Source organism: Megalobrama amblycephala, linkage group LG24, assembly GCF_018812025.1.
Source record: "Megalobrama amblycephala isolate DHTTF-2021 linkage group LG24, ASM1881202v1, whole genome shotgun sequence".
NCBI classification, from domain to species: Eukaryota; Metazoa; Chordata; class Actinopteri; order Cypriniformes; family Xenocyprididae; genus Megalobrama; species Megalobrama amblycephala.
Window position 1 is genome coordinate 13126173 of NC_063067.1, and position 19610 is coordinate 13145782.

Here is a 19610-nt window from a genome sequence, read left to right on the forward strand (position 1 = left end):
TTTGGTACAACATGGAAAATGTTCTAATATTTTAAAAACTTATACTAAATATAAAATGTTTGATTGTCCTTTTGCTGGCTAGCTAGCAATCTAACTAGCTAGTTAGCTAGATATCAGCCTGTTAGCATTGTTTGAAAATATCGTCATTCGGTAAAACCAAAATTTTGGTTAAACCAAATGACTTTTTTGTCTATCTTGTAAAAAATGACAAAAGCAATATTAATTGATTATAAAAAAAAACACATAATCTCATTGTTAACACTTAATAAAACTTAAAAATTAATTATATCTCCATTAGGTTTTTTTTAACTTTTAAAAACCTTATTCGTCAATGACCCAACTATAAACATGTTCCACTAACATTTGACAACCAGAAAGTGTCCAACAAAACCTAACAAACTTTGAAATAAATAACACAAAGTTTGATATTTATTATCTAATGCAGTGATGTGCTACAGTATTTTAAAGTGTCCATAATCATTTTTTCCTTTTAATTATTCACTTTTCTGTATAGGTATTGAAATTGAGATTGTTAACAGTTGTGACTCCGATAACGGTGGCTGTTCACACCACTGTCAGCACGGCACACTCGGACCCGTCTGCAGCTGTAACCAGGGTTATCAGCTCACAGAGGACCTCAAAACCTGTTTGGGTGAGTGTGCAGGTGTACAGACAGATACATAACATAGTTTTACAGAATAACCTCAATGAAATCTATCTCTTGGATTCAGCGTGCATCCAGCTGCCCTGATAAACCTTTAAAATCATCATTCCTCAAACAAAATTAACGACTATTTCCTGCAAAAGCAAATGTCTCCCAGCTGGATCTCAGCAGTTTTAGGTCTTGTGTTTTTCTGGCTGTGCCCTGAATAATGACCCCTCTTGATAACTGGAATTGTGCTTATGTAAATACTCAGTCCTAATACACACCAATGGCTCGTGGCCTCACTTCCTCTGCTGCTTTTTTTTTTGGCTTGTAGATCTGGAAGAATGTGAGGAGGGAACTTCATGTTGTGAGCAGGACTGCACAAACTACCCTGGAGGTTATGAGTGCTACTGCAGGGCGGGATACAGACTCAATGCAGATGGATGTGGATGTGACGGTACTTCATAACCTGTTTACTACTGATCGACTATTAAAGAAGAGCAAGGAGACATATCAGTAACTGGCAATGCTGTAATGAAAACAGTGCAGTCATATTGTCTAAGAGCGTTGTGTTTTCCGCTGGTGTGTAGATGTGGATGAGTGTCTGTCTGATAATGGGGGCTGTGAGCACACTTGTCAGAACACAGCTGGCTCCTATCACTGCTTCTGTCGGTTTGGAAACCGGCTCGCTGACGATAGACATTCCTGCATCCGTAAGTATACCATGGGGGTCACAGTGGATATTAGTTGTGTTAGGTTTGCTTTATACACAGCTATCTAGAATACTTGAATCTGATTGGTCAGTCACAACAATCCATAAGAGATAATGTACAGCCATATGGTCATCATTGCAAAAATAAACCTTAAGTGATCAGGTGCTGCATCACTTGGATCATGAAGGGGTTTGTTTTGCAATGATGACCAGCTGACTGTACATTATCCGGTTATTTCATGGGTACTTGACAAGAAGTAATTAAATAAATGATAACATACATTTTTATTTTATTTTATTTTATTTTATTTTATTTTATTTTATGAATAAGAGACTGTGAAAGCTTTCAAACTAACAGTGTAGGTGATTGGTTGCTAGAGAAATGTCATCATGTAAAAATATTTGACCTCAGAGTCTGTCTAGAATACTCGACTCTGACCAATCAGAGTCGAGTATTCTAGAGAGCTATGTAATAATTTTGTAAAATTAAAGCTAAACTGTTTAATTAATTTCCTACATAGTTCTGGTATGATTTCCTATGATTTCAGTCCATAACCTATTTTCTCAAATAATTAAGTAATTAGTATTGAAAAATCAATATTCTGTGTACATATTTGGGTCAATGACATGAAAGGCCTTAATAATAATAAAAAACCTATTGAATCCAAAAGGTTTTAATTACATTTTGCTACATAAAAAGGTATTTTAAAGATTTTAAATGTCAAAAGGTCAATCGGTTTAACCATCCAAAGGCCAATACAGCCAGTTCATTTGTGTTTAAAATATCTTAAAATGTAATAAATGTATGTATCTTTTATTCTGGCATGATTTTATAACATCATATATCAACATAGTGCAATATGGTATTAAAATTATGTGTAGAAATCATTGCTTTGTTATGAAAAAAATGTCCAGAAAAATGAATTTCATTGATGTCATTCGGAGTAACCAATATAAAGGGACCATTTTGGATCAAGTCATGCGTTCAATATCATGTGACAGGATGTGACATTATTCAGACACCTGCAAAGGACCACATGGTCGTGAAGCAAAGTAACTTACTCTCTATTAACTATTTGAAAAATTCATGTTTTCACTTGCTCATACGCATGTCCCGAAACATCAGGTCATTTGGTACAACCGTTATAAAACATAGAAAGTGTTGTAATATTTTAAAAACTTGTACTAAATACAGACATCCCAACCTGCAAAAAGTCATTTCAGGGAGGTACCCCCCCCCCCCAAAAAAAAAAGAGGAAGGAGCTATAAGCTATAGGCATATGCAATTATTCGTTAATTATGTTTACATATGTAGATTACTTTTACTATTTATATAAGCTGCTTATACTATTTATGTAAACTGCTTTTATTTATTTTCCATTGCAACTTTAAACAGGTCTAAGGAGTTTGTTGTTTTCATGTAGCCTTGGCAACTTGCCTGAATAATATGCACATGAAATGAAACTTGTCAACTCACCTCACTGATAATTGATTGGTTGATTTGCCGAAAAAGGACATTCGGGATGCTCTCTGTCATACATGCGCTTCGCACACACACGCAAGGTCTCTCTCTCGCTCCCTATCCTCTCTGCCGTGCGCGCGCTGGTTTGAAACACAGTCTCTATGCGCGCTCTTGCTCGCTCGCTCTAGATTCCGGGAGATTTTAACTAATTTGCGGGCATCAGGGAGCCGCTATCAATATGCGGGAGACTCCCGGAACTTCCGGGAGACTTGGGATGTCTGTAAATATAAAATGTTTGATTGTACTTTTGCTAGATAGCTAGCAAGCTAATCTAGAAATAAGCTTGTTAGCTCTGTTTGAAAATATCGTCATTCGGTATAACCAAAAGTGTCATTCTGTAAATTTTGTAAAAAATGACAAAAGCAGTGTTAATTGATTATAAAAACCACATAATCTCATTGTAAAACACTTAATAAAACTTCAAACTTAATTATATCCCCATTATGTTTTTTACACTTTTAAAAAACATACTCGTCAATGACCCATTTGTTAAAAAAACGTATGAAAAAATATGCTTACAAATATTTAGGTTCATTTTATGTGTGTTTTGGATTTTTTATGTTTAAAAAAAATATTGAATTATATGTTTTTCTGTGTAGTTAATAATTCAGATTATTTTAAGATCATATTGTGGAATAAGTATTATTTTGTGATCTGATTATAATAGTTTTATCCTTGTTTTTATCATTAAGTACCTATATTGTTAATATTGTCATATGGATTCCAGAAAGACTAGCAACCACTCTTTGGAATCTAATGGGGATCCGAATAAAGAATTTTCATTTATTTGATATTTGATAAGTATGTCTAATAAGCAGCACAATGTCCAGCCAGCTGATAAGCCTATTGAATATGATACATACCGTAGTTGTTGTAACAGCAAAGACAACATTAATCATGTCAAAATATCTGTTTCTCTGTGTAGCCCTGGAGAGAGCAGTTGAGGAATTGTCCAGTCCAGTGGTGGTTGAGAGACCTTTCCTTCATCTCACTCTCCTCCAGGACTACCCACAACCCCTGGAGCGCTATCACGACTATGAAGAAGACAGTTTCGGAGAGCTGCGGGCAGAGAGCACCCTATCTGAGAAATTTGGTGTGTTTTTTTGTCAAGTGTCTTCGTTTATTATTAGTGGGGCTTGCTTCTTATTAATCTTACGTTTGTCTTGTCCATCACAGTGTGTTTGAATGGGACATTTGGCCATGACTGCAGCCTGACGTGTGACGACTGCTCTAACGGAGGACTGTGTAACGCTGACAGAGATGGTTGTGACTGCCCGGATGGTTGGACAGCGATCATCTGTAACCAAAGTGTGTCCATTATGTAGTGTAAAACATACACTACTATTCAAAAGTTAACTTTTAAAAATTTTTTTGAAAGAAGGCTGCATTTATTTGATCAAAAATACAGTAAAGAACAGTAATATTGTGAAATATTATTAGTATAAAATAACTTTTCTATTTGAATATAATTTTAAAATGTAATTTATTTCTGTGATGCTGAATTTTCAGCATCATTACTCCAGTCTTCAGTGTCACATGATCTTTCAGAAATCATTCTAATATGCTGATTTGGTGCTCAAGATACATTTATTATTATTATTATCAATGCTGAAAACAGTTGTGCTACTTAATATTTCTGTGGAAACCGTGATACATTTTTTAAAAGTTCAAAAGAACAGCATTTATTTAAAATATAATTTTTTTGTAACATTATAAATGTATTTACAGCCACTTTTGGTCAATTTAATGTGCCCTTGCTGATTAAAAGTATATATATATATATATATATATATATATATATATATATATATATATATATATATATATATAAAACTGAACTTTTGAACAGTAGTGTAGGCCTGTAGTGTTTTCATATTTACTTTGTATGAAATAACACTTTCTTTTGTCGATTTTAGCCTGTCCAGAGGGAACATTTGGCAGAAACTGTTCTTTCTCTTGTAAGTGCAAAAACGGTGGCACCTGCAACCCGATTAGTGGGAAGTGCCGCTGCCCACCTGGAGTCAGTGGAGACCTGTGCCAGGACGGTGAGTGACTGCGAGATTGGAGCATAAAATGAAACCGTATCTGTGCCAAATCTGATGTTCCAATCACTGTTGGTATGTTTATGTGAAATATGGCTTGTGTTTTCAGTCTCAAATTACAGTCGTGTGATTTTAGTTGATGTTAATCTGTCAATTAAAGTTAAAGTGTGTAATTTTTACTCTCTGTGTTTTAGGTTGTCCAAAGGGACTATATGGAAAGCACTGCAACAAGAAATGTAACTGTGCCAATAACGGCCGATGTCACCGCACATATGGAGCCTGCCTGTGTGATCCAGGGCTCTACGGCAGGTTTTGTCACCTACGTAAGTCCAGCAGTTTATCACACTGACAGTGACTTAAAACTCCAGGAGATACTCAAACAGAATGATTTACCCAAGTAGGACATGTTCCTGGATCCAACATCCTTTTCTGGACACAACATTCCTATGAAGCAATCAAACCCCTAATCCTATTCCAAACCATAACCATAAAATCAAAGGGAAACGATACAGTGGGGTCCAAATGTCTGAGACCACTAATGAAAATATATAACACAAGTTTGGGTAATACTTTATTTCAGTAGTCCACTTTAGACATTCTACTAACTATATGTAACTTTGCAACTACATGTCAGCTACCAGTCATTAGAGTATTAGACTGTCTGCTTAATATCTGCTAACACTATTTTGATGCTCCCCCAACAGACATTCTACTGACTACAATTAACTTTGCAAGTACATGTCAATGTTTTCTACTAACCGTAACCATAAACTTTAACCTTACAGTCTACTTATACTCTGATGAGTGTTAGTTGACATGCAGTTGCAAAGTTACTTATAGTTAGTAGAATGTCTGAAAGTGGACTATCGAAATAAAATTTAGCCCAAGTTTGTGTTAAACCTGATAATCATGTTCTCCAGCATGATTTGAGATGATCCAAAAAGCATCTTGAGCTTCAGTGAAAGAGTCACTTTTCACTTCAAGTTTCACTTCAGTAAAAGAGTCACATGAACATTGTCACAAATGTGCTAATTTGATTAGTGATTATCATTGCATTAAATACAAAATAATGGTTCTTTATTGGCATTGATGGTTCCATGAATAAACTTTATCATCCATGGAACCTTTCCATTCCACAAAAAAGTTCTTCGGATTATTAACATTTTCTTTACACTAAAAAATATCTTCTTTTAAGAACTTAAGAACCTATGGCATTGCTGCAAAAAAACATAAATAAAAAAATATATGTAAACTGCTATAGTGAATACTAACCAGCCATTTAAATGTTGTGAGCAGCAAGCTCATTGGCTGCAGATACAACATAAACCAATCAGCTAGTGCCAAGTAGTTAATGCTGAGAATATTATCAGTTTGCGTTAAGGACCCATCAGCCTGCATCATTTAGAGTTTCATGACAGAACTAGGCATTTATTATGTACACACAGACTGATATATTTCAAATGTCTATTTCTTTTAATTCTGATGATTATAACTGACAACTACGGAAAATCCCAAATTCAGTATCTCAGAAAATTTGAATATTGTGAAAAGGTTCAATATTGAAGACACCTGGTGCCACACTCTAATCAGCTAATTAACTCAAAACACCTGCAAAGGCCTTTAAATGGTCTCTCAGTCTAGTTCTGTAGGCCACACAATCATGGGGAAGACTGCTGACTTGACAGTTGTCCAAAAGACGACCATTGATACCTTGCACAAGAAGGGCAAGACACAAAAGGTCATTGCAAAAGAGGCTGGCTGTTCACAGAGCTCTGTGTCCAAGCACATTAATAGAGAGGTGAAGGGAAGGAAAAGATGTGGTAGAAAAAAGTGTACAAGCAATAGGGATATCCGCACCCTGGAGAGGATTGTGAAACAAAACCCATTCAAAAATGTGGGGGAGATTCACAAAGAGTGGACTGCAGCTGGAGTCAGTGCTTCAAGAACCACTACGCACAGACGTATGCAAGACATGGGTTTCAGCTGTCGCATTCCTTGTGTCAAGCCACTCTTGAACAACAGACATCGTCAGAAGCGTCTAAGACAAAAAGGACTGGACTGCTGCTGAGTGGTCCAAAGTTATGTTCTCTGATGAAAGTAAATTTTGCATTTCCTTTGGAAATCAGGGTCCCAGAGTCTGGAGGAAGAGAGGAGAGGCACACAATCCACGTTGCTTGAGGTCCAGTGTAAAGTTTCCACAGTCAGTGATGGTTTGGGGTGCCATGTCATCTGCTGGTGTTGGTCCACTGTGTTTTCTGAGGTCCAAGGTCAACGCAGCCGTATACCAGGAAGTTTTAGAGCACTTCATGCTTCCTGCTGCTGACCAACTTTATGGAGATACAGATTTCATTTCCAACAGGACTGGCACCTGCACACAGTGCCAAAGCTACCAGTACCTGGTTTAAGGATCATGGTATCCCTGTTCTTAATTGGCCAGCAAACTCGCCTGACCTTAACCCCATAGAAAATCTATGGGGTATTGTGAAGAGATGAAGATGCGATATGCCAGACCCAACAATGTAGAAGAGCTGAAGGCCACTATCAGAGCAACCTGGGCTCTCATAACACCTGAGCAGTGCCACAGACTGATCGACTCCATGCCACGCCGCATTGCTGCAGTAATTCAGGCAAAAGGAGCCCCAACTAAGTATTGATCGCTGTACATGCTCATACTTTTCATGTTTATACTTTTCAGTTGGCCAAGATTTCTAAAAAATCCTTTCTTTGTATTGGTCTTAAGTAATATTCTAATTTTCTGAGATACTGAATTTGGGATTTTCCTTTATTGTCAGTTGTAATCATCAAAATTAAAAGAAATAAACATTTGAAATATATCAGTCTGTGTGTAATGAATGAATATAATATACAAGTTTCACTTTTTGAATGGAATTAGTGAAATAAATCAACTTTTTGATGATATTCTAATTATATGACCAGCATCTGTATATAATATATATATATATATATATATATATATATATATATATATATATAAAATCCAGGTAAAATTTAGATTCCCAGATTTCTGATTTTCAGTGTGGTTTATACCTGAATACCTGATTCACTGATACATTGATTCAGTGGATTGTTGTTCCAGAACCTACAACAATGTTGATCCAGGAACATGTCCTATTTGGGTTAATCATGTTATTATTTTAACATTTGATGATTTTTCCTGGTTATAACAGAATGTCCTACACAATGTCTTTTCCAGCATGCCCCAAGTGGTCATATGGATCTGGATGCTCATCGGAGTGTCAGTGTGTGCAGCAGAACACACTTGAGTGCCATCGACGTTATGGAACATGTGTGTGCAAGCCTGGCTATCAGGGCAAGACCTGCAACCTAGGTCAGGGAGTTCAGTTCACTTGATTGACAGCGTGTGTGTAAAAAATATATTTTATCTGTTGTTCTTTGCTTTTTAGAGTGTGATAGTGGATACTATGGTCCAGGATGTAAATCAAAATGCCAGTGTCCAGTGGGAGTGTCTTGCCATCACATGACTGGACAATGTCAGCGGCAGTGCCCAGCCGGTCTGTACGGGGAACACTGCGAACGAGGTGAGTTTAAGTCATGTATTCGCTGGAATGCAGTGACATTCGCACTGCACTGTGCTAGAAAAGCTTCCATAAAAGTGGATTTATGGCCATCACTGAAAGTCATTGTGTAAGTTACGCTGACTGGCGTTTGACAGTATGAATAACATGAGGGGGCCAGGCCAAACACAGCTGCCAAACACTGATGGAAATACCTTTATCTCCTGGCTTGCTGGTCAAGTGTGCTGGTTCCCTTAACACTGATATGATCCTGTATTTCACTCAAGTGAAAGATCTAGAATATTCAATCCCAATATGTTACAAAACAGATTTTTAAGGGAAAATGTCATTAATAACAGGAATTTTCTTGTTGTTCTTTGATGAACTATGTGGAGGTTGCAGGTCAGTTCTGACATGGTTAGCAGGGGAAACCAATGCTCAATGCACATACTTTATGCTAAAACTAACAGTTTAATCATGCATTGTTAGAATAGAGTGATGAAGTGATGACATATTTTTGTAGGCCAACCTAAGTTAGTTCATTGGCTTTTGGATTATGGCAGAAATTAAGCTCTGGGACCAGAAAAAGTTTTGTTCATCATGATAATCTTCACAAATGAACTACTTTTATGAATGATGAATTTTGAAGCCTAAATACAATTGGCAGAAGTAAATAGCTAAACGTAGGCTATCACAGTCGCATGACTTCAACGTCAACATCACTAAGCTTTTTTACAACTTTTTTAGTCTTTCTTTAAAAAACATTTTCCCTGAAACAATGAGTCATCTTCAGAACACAAATTAAGATATTTTTGACGAAATCCATGAGGTATATGACTTGTCCATAGACAGCAGTATAATCAACACTTAGAAGGTCCAGAAAGGTATTAAAGAAATAGTTAAAACCGTCGACTTGACTGTTGACGAGATTGTTGAAAAAAGTCATTATTTTTGTTTTGTTTTTGCGCACAAAAAGTATTATCATTGCTTCATAACATTAAGGTTGAACCATTGCTGTCACGACGACTGTTTTAGCGATGTCTTTAGTATCTTTCTGGACCTTGAAAATGTTGGTTATATTGCGGTTTATGAACGAGTCATATACCTCACAGATTTCATCAAAAATATCTTATTTTTTTTTCCGAAGATGAACGAAGGTCTTACAGTGTAGAACGACATGAGGGTGAGTAATTAATGACACATTTTTCATTTTTGGGTGAACTAACCCTTTAATGTCCTCGACAACCTCTGTAATCCCATTTAGCCACTTGTTAACAACTGCCTTTTTCCAAGACAAGTAAAAGCTTTTTTTTTTTTTTTTTTTTTTTTTTTAAATCACAATGGAGTATTACTGATTTATTTATTTATTTTTTTGCTGTAGAATGAAATGTGAAAAAATATATATATTTTTTTGATAACCACAGAATTTATTTCAGGCATTTTACCAAAAACACATTCCAAAAAGTGCTGAAATGCTTGGTTCTGTATTTTGGCAGCACTCCAGCAAAATAAACTTTTAAAAGGAAGGAGATTGTTTCTGTCATGTAACTAGTGATGGGACGGTTGATACCGGGGCTCCGATGCTCCGACACAGTTTTCAAAGCACTATTGTATCACACACTGTACCGATGCTTGTATCGAAATGACAATATCATGTGATTTATGACGTTTGAAGCTTCAAACATCATGCAGTATCGGAAAGTCGAGACAGCTGGTTTGAAAAAATTGGTGCTTCAGCTGATGCATAAAAGGAAAATGCATTTATGTTTTATTACTGGAGTCTCAGAGACCCCGATAAGGGTTAAACAGCTCACCCAAAATATTTTTTCAACTACTCACATCAGTTATGATCACATAATTGTATGTGTTATATTATTGATCAATATGTTGACCAGGTTACACATGACATGAGTGGTGGTCTCATTGTCACAAATTAATTTAGATGAGATTACATCAGATTTGATAGAACTGATTCAAGACGAGAGTGATTCTCTCACGGACTTCCGAAGCTTTGGTCACATGCTTTTTCAAACCGTATCTGCTCCGCGATGATTTAGATATGGTGGAGAAAACAAGTCTGACCACCACATGTCGCTAATGCGCACTGTGTTAAAAGCTTTGAGTAATGAACCGTTTTTCGGCACAATTTGATGAAAGCCTCAGATGCTTCAGAAAGCCTCGGTTTCCCATCACTACATGTAACTGCTCCAAGACACAAAGGTTGAGGATCCAAACGCAGTATTTATTAGAAGGGTAGTCCACAATCATAATCCACAAAACAGGCAAAGGTCAAAACACAGGCAAGCAGTCAGAACAGAGAAATCCAGTCAAACAGCCAGAGAATCCAAAAAAAACAAGAGCCATGAAACCAGGGAGAATGCTCATAAATGCAGTACAGACACATACAAGACTTAGTAAAGAATGACTGAATTGACCAGGCTTATTAAGGGTGAGCTAATGAGGCTAATGAGTAACAGCTGTAGACAATCAGTGATGAAACAGGGCAGAGGATCATGGGGGATGTAGTCAGAGCCGGCGCCAAGACACACGAACTGGGGGGGCATTCATAATTCTGGAGGGGGCAAGCGTGTGGGGGGGTGGCTCTATATTATCGATGAACCCCCAAGCATGAGTTTTTTTTTTAAGTCGACCGTTATTTTAGAGCATTATTTTTAAATTCCCCGGTGACGGGACATTCTCGTGGCTTAATTTACTAAGACAGTGTTATTTTAACAAACCAAAACATCATACTAATAAAGCATACTACGAACAGAAAAGCAAATGAGCCCATGAACGCAACACGTTTAATTAGCTACATATTAATTTGCGTTTTCCTCCCATAAAGAAATACTATACTATAGAATAGAAAAATAGAATAGCCTACTATACAGAAAAAATGATTTGTGCAAAATTTGATCTTTCAATATCACTTAGGCTACATTAAGCGACATCTTTATAGCCTAACGGTTTTCTATGGGAGGAAAACACAACATGTAATTAAACGCATTTTGTTCATATTCTGGGCTTGTCTGCTTTGCTGTACAGTAATATGGTTTATTAGTATGATGTTTTCTGAGTTTGGTCTTTTAATCTGTCTTAGTAGCTACATTAAGCCACATGACTGAAATGTCTGAAACCTCAAATAAACATTATGTGGTTGAAAACACTGAATAGTTGTGAAATATGAAAAGCACTGAGCGCGTCCATCTCTGGCTCAGCGCCAGCAGCGCGAAAGCAGGTTTGAATTTAGCAGTGACGCGCTGAATGTTCTAATCACACCAGCGTGATCGTACGCGTTAAAGGATTAAAATCGATGGCGTTTCGGGAGAGAAGGGGGATGAATTGAAACTGAGGGGGCACAAATCAGATCTGAGGGGGCAATGCCCCCTTTTGCCCCCTCGTGGCGCCGGGCCTGGATGTAGTCCGTCATGGACTGCCCCCTGGTGGCTCTCAAGGGCACTCCAGCTGGTGATCATGACAGTTTACCATATAAGGCTGAGCATGCAGTTAAAATTATTATTAATATATTAGTGCAAAATCATCTGTCAATTTGTAGTATTTTTCCAAATTAGGCAGATGCCAATATAGACATGTTGCATACACACCCTCATCCTCAAACTATGAACATGAACAAAATGGTAACCATATTGTAAAACTAAGTTCCAAAAATGGGTCAGTTTACATCTATACTGTAGCAAAACTAACTTATTTAGCACAAAGGGTCAGAGAGTTTTGAAAATTGCCATGTAAAACTAAATTAAGATGAATGTTTTTGGTGAAAGTGTTGAACAAGGCACTTTCAAGGTAAGAAAGAGTTCAAAACTGATGGTGGCCCTGCTGGAACTTGCACACTTTTATTTATTAATGGTATCCGGGCCAGATGACAGTCAGTTACTTGAAATGATATGTATATATATATATATATATATGCCTTTTTATGAGTATAAAATAAAACTGTCCTGCTGCCATGATGTTCAGAGCCCCAGCAGCCTTCATGGCTCAGTCCACTCCTTTTGGCAGGGGGTACGGAAATATCCAGAATATTTCGACAGAAACACTGAGCTGGCAGTCAAACCTCACAAGCCTGGAAGTCATTAAACGATCAGAGTGCTTTGTCTGCCATCAATTAGGAACAACAGGCTGCGAAGAGAGTTGCTTTGGCTAGTCTCTGCATTTCACTCGTAGCCTCTGTGGTTGCTTGACCTGTCTATTCATTACTCTTGATGCTCAGTAGACTGTCTGGCCCGATGTAAAATCTGGATCCAGAAACAATATAATGAATAATAAGATTAAGATTTATTTGTAAAGGATTTTTCACAGTAATTATCATTACAAAGCAACATATTAAAAGATATTGCACTAAATTTATTTCTATCATAACAACTCTCATGACTTTTTAGCATGGTAATGGATATGACCATGGTATGGATATTTCAATAATGGATATTATTTGGTCTTTGGCGGAATAGATCTGCTGCTGTTGATTGTTGCTGTTGTTGTAGATTATTGATGCTGCTGCTACAGAGCAAGTATGGGAACTTGCTACTGCCAATACATATGCTGATACGCTGCTGTGTGTATGTAAGACATACTGCTTCTGCATAAATAGCATATATATATATATATATATATATATATATATATATATATATATATATATATATATATATATATATATATAAATGACCCCTAGCAGATCTATACAGGTGGAGCTGGGGAAGGTGGAGGGTTTCAGAGGAACTCTGAAAGCACGCTGCAAACTGCTATAGTGAATACTAACCAGCCATTTAAATGTTGTGAGCAGCAAGCTCTCTGACTCCAGATACGACATAAACCAATCAGCTAGTGCCAAGCAGAGGTGGGTAGTAACGAAGTACATTTACTTCGTTACATTTACTTGAGTAGTTTTTTGGAAAATTTGTACTTTTTACATTTTTTGTAGATTAAAATGTGGGTACTTTTACTTTAACTTGAGTAAATTTGTAATGTAAAATCTGTACTTTTACTTCGCTACAATGGGCAACGTTCATCTCGTTACTTTATTTTAATTCAATACTGTAAATGTTAAGAAATGCGTAGTTTATTCCATGCGCGCTGTCTCTTTTTTCATGAACGATGCCCCATTCACAAATGAATCACTCTTTTGAGTCGATTCTGTTCAAAGACTTGATCAAACAAGTTGGTAAAGCTGTCTAAATTGATTCGCGAATCAGTTTGAATGATTTGTTCAGTTCCTGCACGCGCTGAATCGTTTGAAGCGGTTTCTCACTCGGAGCGGATGAAGTGGCAGTGGACCTGCAATCAATTAAAAGCAAATCTGCAAATGCATACAGTTGTTTGCCAGCGATGAAGATCTTTATTAGTTGAGCTGCGTATGCTGTCTGTGAACAATTCCACAGGTAACGTTAGGCCTATCGATTTCATTTGATTTTACTTCATGATACAGCCGATCCAATAGCCGACATTTTACAACCAAACAGATTATTACGTCACTATAACAAAAGTATGTAGTATTTCTTTACCGTTTTTATGGGCATATATCTTAATTTATACATTAATTTATACATATACTATTGCGCAATGGCGGCGCCAGCGACCTGTTCGTCTTGAACGCTTTGCGTTGACACAGTTAAGCAGTTTACACGCGCCTGCTGAAATATACATTTGATTACATTTTGGAGAACAGACCGAAGAAGATTCGTCAATGTGTATTTGATCATTGTTTGTGTCAAGTTCAGATATGAGCGCGAGCACATGTAAAGAGTTTTCTCTCTTCTTTAAAATGTAACGTTAGCTGTAACGTTATACGTTATTAATATAGTAACGATACATTCGGGTTACAGATGCTAGAAATAATGCTTGTCTCTTCTATGTTTGTTTGTTGCAAAGATATCTAATTATGATAATAAATTAAATATCTATTTAAATAATAAACATTAAATAATAACATGCTATTGTGTGTGTGTGTGTGTGTGTGTGTATATGTATATATATATATATATATATATATATATATATATATATATATATATATATATATATATATATATATATAATAAAAGTAACTAGTAACGAGCTACTTGAGTAAGATTTTTATTGGATACTTTTTTACTCTTACTCAAGTAACTATTAGGATTATTACTTTCACTTTTACTTTGAGTAAATATTTCTATAAGTACTTGTACTTTTACTTGAGTATTTTTTGGATACTCTACCCACCTCTGGTGCCAAGTAGTTAACGCTGAGAGTATCATCAGCTTGCGTTAAGGACCCATCTGCCTGTTCCATCTAGAGTTTAATGACAGAACTAGGCATTTATTATGTTAATTGTAACCCTAAAATCCTAAAACAAAATTCTATCAAATTTTCCACGGAACACCCAGATACCCCTCTAAAAGAAAGGAGATTATACAAACAAACAGTATTAAGAGTAATTTACACTGTAAAAACTGTATGTACTATCTTTTACAGAGTGCCCTGTGGGACAGTTTGGAGTTGGATGCTCACAGTTTTGTGACTGTAACGGAGCTCCATGCGACTCAGTGACCGGGCAATGTCACTGTCCCGCTGGGCAGACGGGGCAACACTGTGAGGAAGGTAAGAAAAACAGCAGTGGAGATCAAAAAGTGCTGCAAAGTAAAAAAAAAAGAGAAGAAAAAAAAGCAAGAAACCAAAGACAGGGAGTCATATAATACTGTCAGATAGCGAGTTTGCAAGTGAACCATCATATTCACTTATCCCAAATTTATCTGGAATCATCATTTTACATGGTGCTTCATCTGAACCGTATAAAACAAGCTGACCTCAGCTTTCTCTCCTTGCGCTACACGTTTAAGCGAGATGAAATTTTTTTTGCCATTAATGACTTTTCATTCTGTTCTGTTTTGGAGTGGAAGAGGTAGTTTAGAGGGGAGAAATTGCTGTGTTTTTGGAGGTCTATTATTAGCCACATTTTGCATAGCCAAAGATCATAGACATAACTCGATAATATATCCCTCCTCACAGGCCAATCCATTAGAGGAGTTCTCTCTCAAATGCAAAAGGACATCATGAGATGCATTGCAGAAAGAGAGGAGTGAAGCCATGCCACAGAGCTAGTTAACAAGCCAGAGACAAATATTCGCTGTTAATAAACAGTCTGTGGCTTCCAGCTGAGTGTGTGTGTGAGAGGTTATAGGTGTGCTGTGATGCTGTCAGGACTCCCGTGTTGACATGCCTGAAGTATGAATAAGATGAAGTTATGTACTGTCTTCAAGTTCAACTTTTACCTCTTATCTTGATTATATCAGTTCATGTGCAGTATTGACATCATGCTATGTAATTTTACACTTTGAATAAAACATACTTGAAGTATGGAAGTCCATTTTAGCCACATAAGAAAAAAGAAATCACGCTTTGGTAAATCTTATGAGATAAACATCCATAATTATGAGATAAAAAGTCGAAATTATGTCATACTAAGTTGTACGGAAGAGGATTAGGGCCAAGCAATAATAAAAAAAATAAAACCATCTCAAGATTAAAGTTGTTAAATTTGGAGAAAAAACATGTTAAATTTCGAGAAAAAAGTCGAAATAAAATGTTGAGAATAAACTTGTTAAATTACGAGAAAAAACATGTTAAATTTCGAGAAAAAGGTCGAGATAAAATGTTGAGAATAAACTCGTTAAATTACGAGAAAAAAACTCGTTAAATTTCGAGAAAAATGTCTAAATAAAATGTTGAGAATAAAGTCATTAAATTACGAGAAAAAACTCGTTAAATTACAAGAACAAATTCGTTAAATTATGAGAGAAATTTCGTTAAATTTCGAGAAAAAAGTTGAGATAAAATGTTGAGAATAAACTCATTAAATTATGAGAAAAAAGTCATTAAATTACGAGAACAAATTTGTTAAATTATGAGAAAAATTTCGTTAAATTTCAAGAAAAAAATTGAGATAAAATGTTGAGAATAAACTCATTAAATTATGAGAAAAAAGTCATTAAATTATGAGAACAAATTCGTTAAATTTCGAGAAAAAAGTCTAAATAAAATGTTGAGAATAAACTTGTTAAATTACGAGAAAAAACTTGTTAAATTTCGAGAAAAAGGTCGAGATAAAATATTAATAAACTCCTTAAATTACGAGAAAAAAACTCGTTAAATTTCGAGAAAAAAGTCTAAATAAATGTTGAGAATAAACTCGTTAAATTACGAGAAAAAAACTTTTTAAATTTCGAGAAAAAAGTCGAGATAAAATGTTGAGAATAAACTCATTCAATTATGAGAAAAAAGTCGTTAAATTACGAGAACAAATTCGTTAAATTATGAGAAAAATTTCGTTAAATTTCGAGAAAAAAGTCGAGATAAAATGTTGAGAATAAACTCATTAAATTCTGAGAAAAAAGTCATTAAATTATGAGAACAAATTCGTTAAATTACGAATTTGTTCTCATAATTTAACAACTTTTTTTTCATAATCTAACGAGTTTTTTCTCGTAATTTAACGAGTTTATTCTCAACATTTTATCTCGACTTTTTTCTCGAAATTTAACAAGTTTTTTTCTCGTAATTTAACAACATTAATCTCGAGATGGTTTTATTTTTCTATTATTGCTTGGCCCTAATCCTCTTTCGTAAAGTCGTAATTATGAGATAAAGTTGAAATTGACATAAAAACAGTAATTATAACCAAAAAGTTAATGATGCCATAAATGCGGTCATAATGAATTTTGACTTGCTATGTCAGAATTTCCACTTTTTAGGTCAGAATTATGATTTATCAAAGCATGATTTTTCTTATATGGTGGAAATGGGCTTCGATAGGATAGTTCCCCCCAAAATGAAATGGGCTCCAGTGTTGTTTAGTTCCCCGAGTTCTTTGAATAACTTCTTTTATGTTCTGCAGAAGAAATAAATGCATACAGGTTTAGAACAACATTAGGTAAATGATGTCAGAATTTTTGGGTGGACTATAACTTATTCTAACTTCATGTTCAGAGTGTGAAGAGGGCCGTTGGGGACTGGGATGTGCAGAGTTCTGTCCTTCCTGTAATAATAATGGTGGAGTGTGTGATCGGCAAAAAGGCACCTGCGTTTGTCTGCCGGGATACATGGGAGATCTCTGTCAGAATGGTAAAAAATGTGAAACTTTAATCTTCTCATCGAACCGCTGTTCAATACCAGACATCTGTCATGAGTTTGTGGTTACATTTGTATTTCTGTTTTTCGAATGCCAGATTGATTGAAAAACGGATTATATCTGTTGATATAATTCACAGGTTGGCAATTTTTGCATTTTTTTTTTTTTTTTTAATCAGTCTGCCCAGTTGGCTACTTTGGCCTCAGCTGCCAGTTGCGCTGTTCCTGTGAAAACAGTGGGCATTGCCACCACGTGACGGGTCTCTGTGTTTGTAAAGATGGCTGGACAGGGCCCAACTGCGCAAAAGGTAAGGTCACACTTAAAAATCACAGATTAGATTTAGTTTTTTGTCTAGAACTTATAGTGAAAGAGACTAAATATGTACTAAATATGAGACAGCCATTCAGTGATTTTGTCCCAGTGCCTCTCTGACATCTAGCCCATCTGCAAATCGCTTCAGGCTCAGTTTTTACAAGTACATTTGTCTCTCCTCTGTCATCACATCACAGTCAGACTGGGCTGTCCTACAGGACCAGCTGACCTTTAGTGGTCACATTATGGCAACTGCCCAGTCTTGCCTCTTCATGCTCCATAAAATAACAAAATCCAGTTCTTTGTGCATTGCCACAGATGCCACTACACCCAACTCTTTGTTTCAGAATTTACTGTGTTTGGAATAGACTTTTATACTTAACCCATTACTGGTCAACATCTGTTATGTATCTCTATGTATATAGCTGTGTATATCTATGTATGTGTGTTCCATCTCCAGATTTTCTCACATTATGTCTTGTTCTTTGCATTGGCTGCCTTATTTAAGGCCTCATTACCTATAATTCAGCCTGTATTTGGATAGGAATTACATCACATCCAGTCAGAAAGTCACATACTTATTTCAGAGTGGATGAAGCTAAAATAGAATATGATGTTGCAACTCTTCACTGCCTCATCACTGCAAAAAATCAGCATTTTTTGTCTGCAGTAATTAAATAGCAAAATACAATCAGATTATATCAGATTTAAAATGCAATTCTCTTTTGGAATAACTTTGTTCATTTATTGGAAGAAGTGAAAAGCCAGCTTACGACTTTACCCTATTTACTTTCTCACTATACACTCCAGCTAAGCCATTACAATCACCTCCATCAGGTTTCTTCGCATAAATGATCCTTGCCCTCTGTGGATCCACTACATGCAGTTTGTTGCAAAAACGACTGGCAGGAAAACTTAAAGTAAATGAGTTGGCTGCTTTAATAAATCTGGTCCCTTTACTTTTTACTTTACCCAAACTTATAATGTGATCATCTCTTAGTGGCAGAGTGGGAATTAATTATTTGATGTAATGGGGCATGTATATTCTTTGGCAGCTTGTGAGCCGGGACGCTGGGGGCTGAACTGTGCCAACCAGTGTGACTGCAGGAGCAGCGTGGGCAGCTGTGACCCTGTGACTGGGCTGTGCCATTGTGACGTAGGCTTCACGGGACCACGCTGTGATCAAAGTATGAGCAACCATTGATATGTCCTTCAGGGAACGCAAATCTAGCATTTTCTGATGTTTTTGTTGCCTTTTCTAGAGTGTCCCCAGGGTTTCTTCGGCCAGGGCTGCCGCTACAGATGCCAGTGTGAGAATGAAGCAGCGTGCGAGCATGTGAGCGGTGCCTGTACTTGTTTACCAGGCTGGACTGGAACGTACTGTGAAAAACGTAGGACAAATAGCTGGTTATGCGCTGTGTATCTTTAAAACTAGTCAATTTATCATGTTTGAGTGCATATATATGTATCTTTAACAGCATGTCCTGAGGGCTTTCATGGTTTTGAGTGTCAGCAGAAGTGCCAATGCTTGAATGGTGGCCGTTGTCGCCCCGTGACTGGAGACTGCCAGTGTCCATCTGGCTGGGTCGGGCCCCTTTGCAAAACCAGTGAGTCATTTTACTGCATTTAACATCCCATGACACTGAATGGTAACAAGAAGCATGTTCAAAGCGTTCCCTCTCTCTTTCGTGTAAGGTGAAAGTAGAGCAGTAAAAC

At 36.5% G+C, this 19610-nt stretch overlaps 1 protein-coding gene across 1 annotated transcript in view; it reads left to right on the forward strand.

Annotated features, from left to right (window-relative positions):
• megf6a (multiple EGF-like-domains 6a) overlaps nucleotides 1–19610 on the forward strand; it is a 52221-nt gene that overhangs the window by 21542 nt on the left and 11069 nt on the right. Inside the window, 15 exon segments of the mRNA XM_048178386.1 lie at nucleotides 515–652; nucleotides 981–1103; nucleotides 1237–1359; nucleotides 3806–3973; nucleotides 4057–4188; nucleotides 4797–4925; nucleotides 5117–5245; nucleotides 8137–8271; nucleotides 8348–8482; nucleotides 14930–15055; nucleotides 17441–17575; nucleotides 17761–17889; nucleotides 18950–19081; nucleotides 19157–19285; nucleotides 19373–19501. Coding sequence (XP_048034343.1) covers nucleotides 515–652; nucleotides 981–1103; nucleotides 1237–1359; nucleotides 3806–3973; nucleotides 4057–4188; nucleotides 4797–4925; nucleotides 5117–5245; nucleotides 8137–8271; nucleotides 8348–8482; nucleotides 14930–15055; nucleotides 17441–17575; nucleotides 17761–17889; nucleotides 18950–19081; nucleotides 19157–19285; nucleotides 19373–19501 — 1992 coding nt within the window.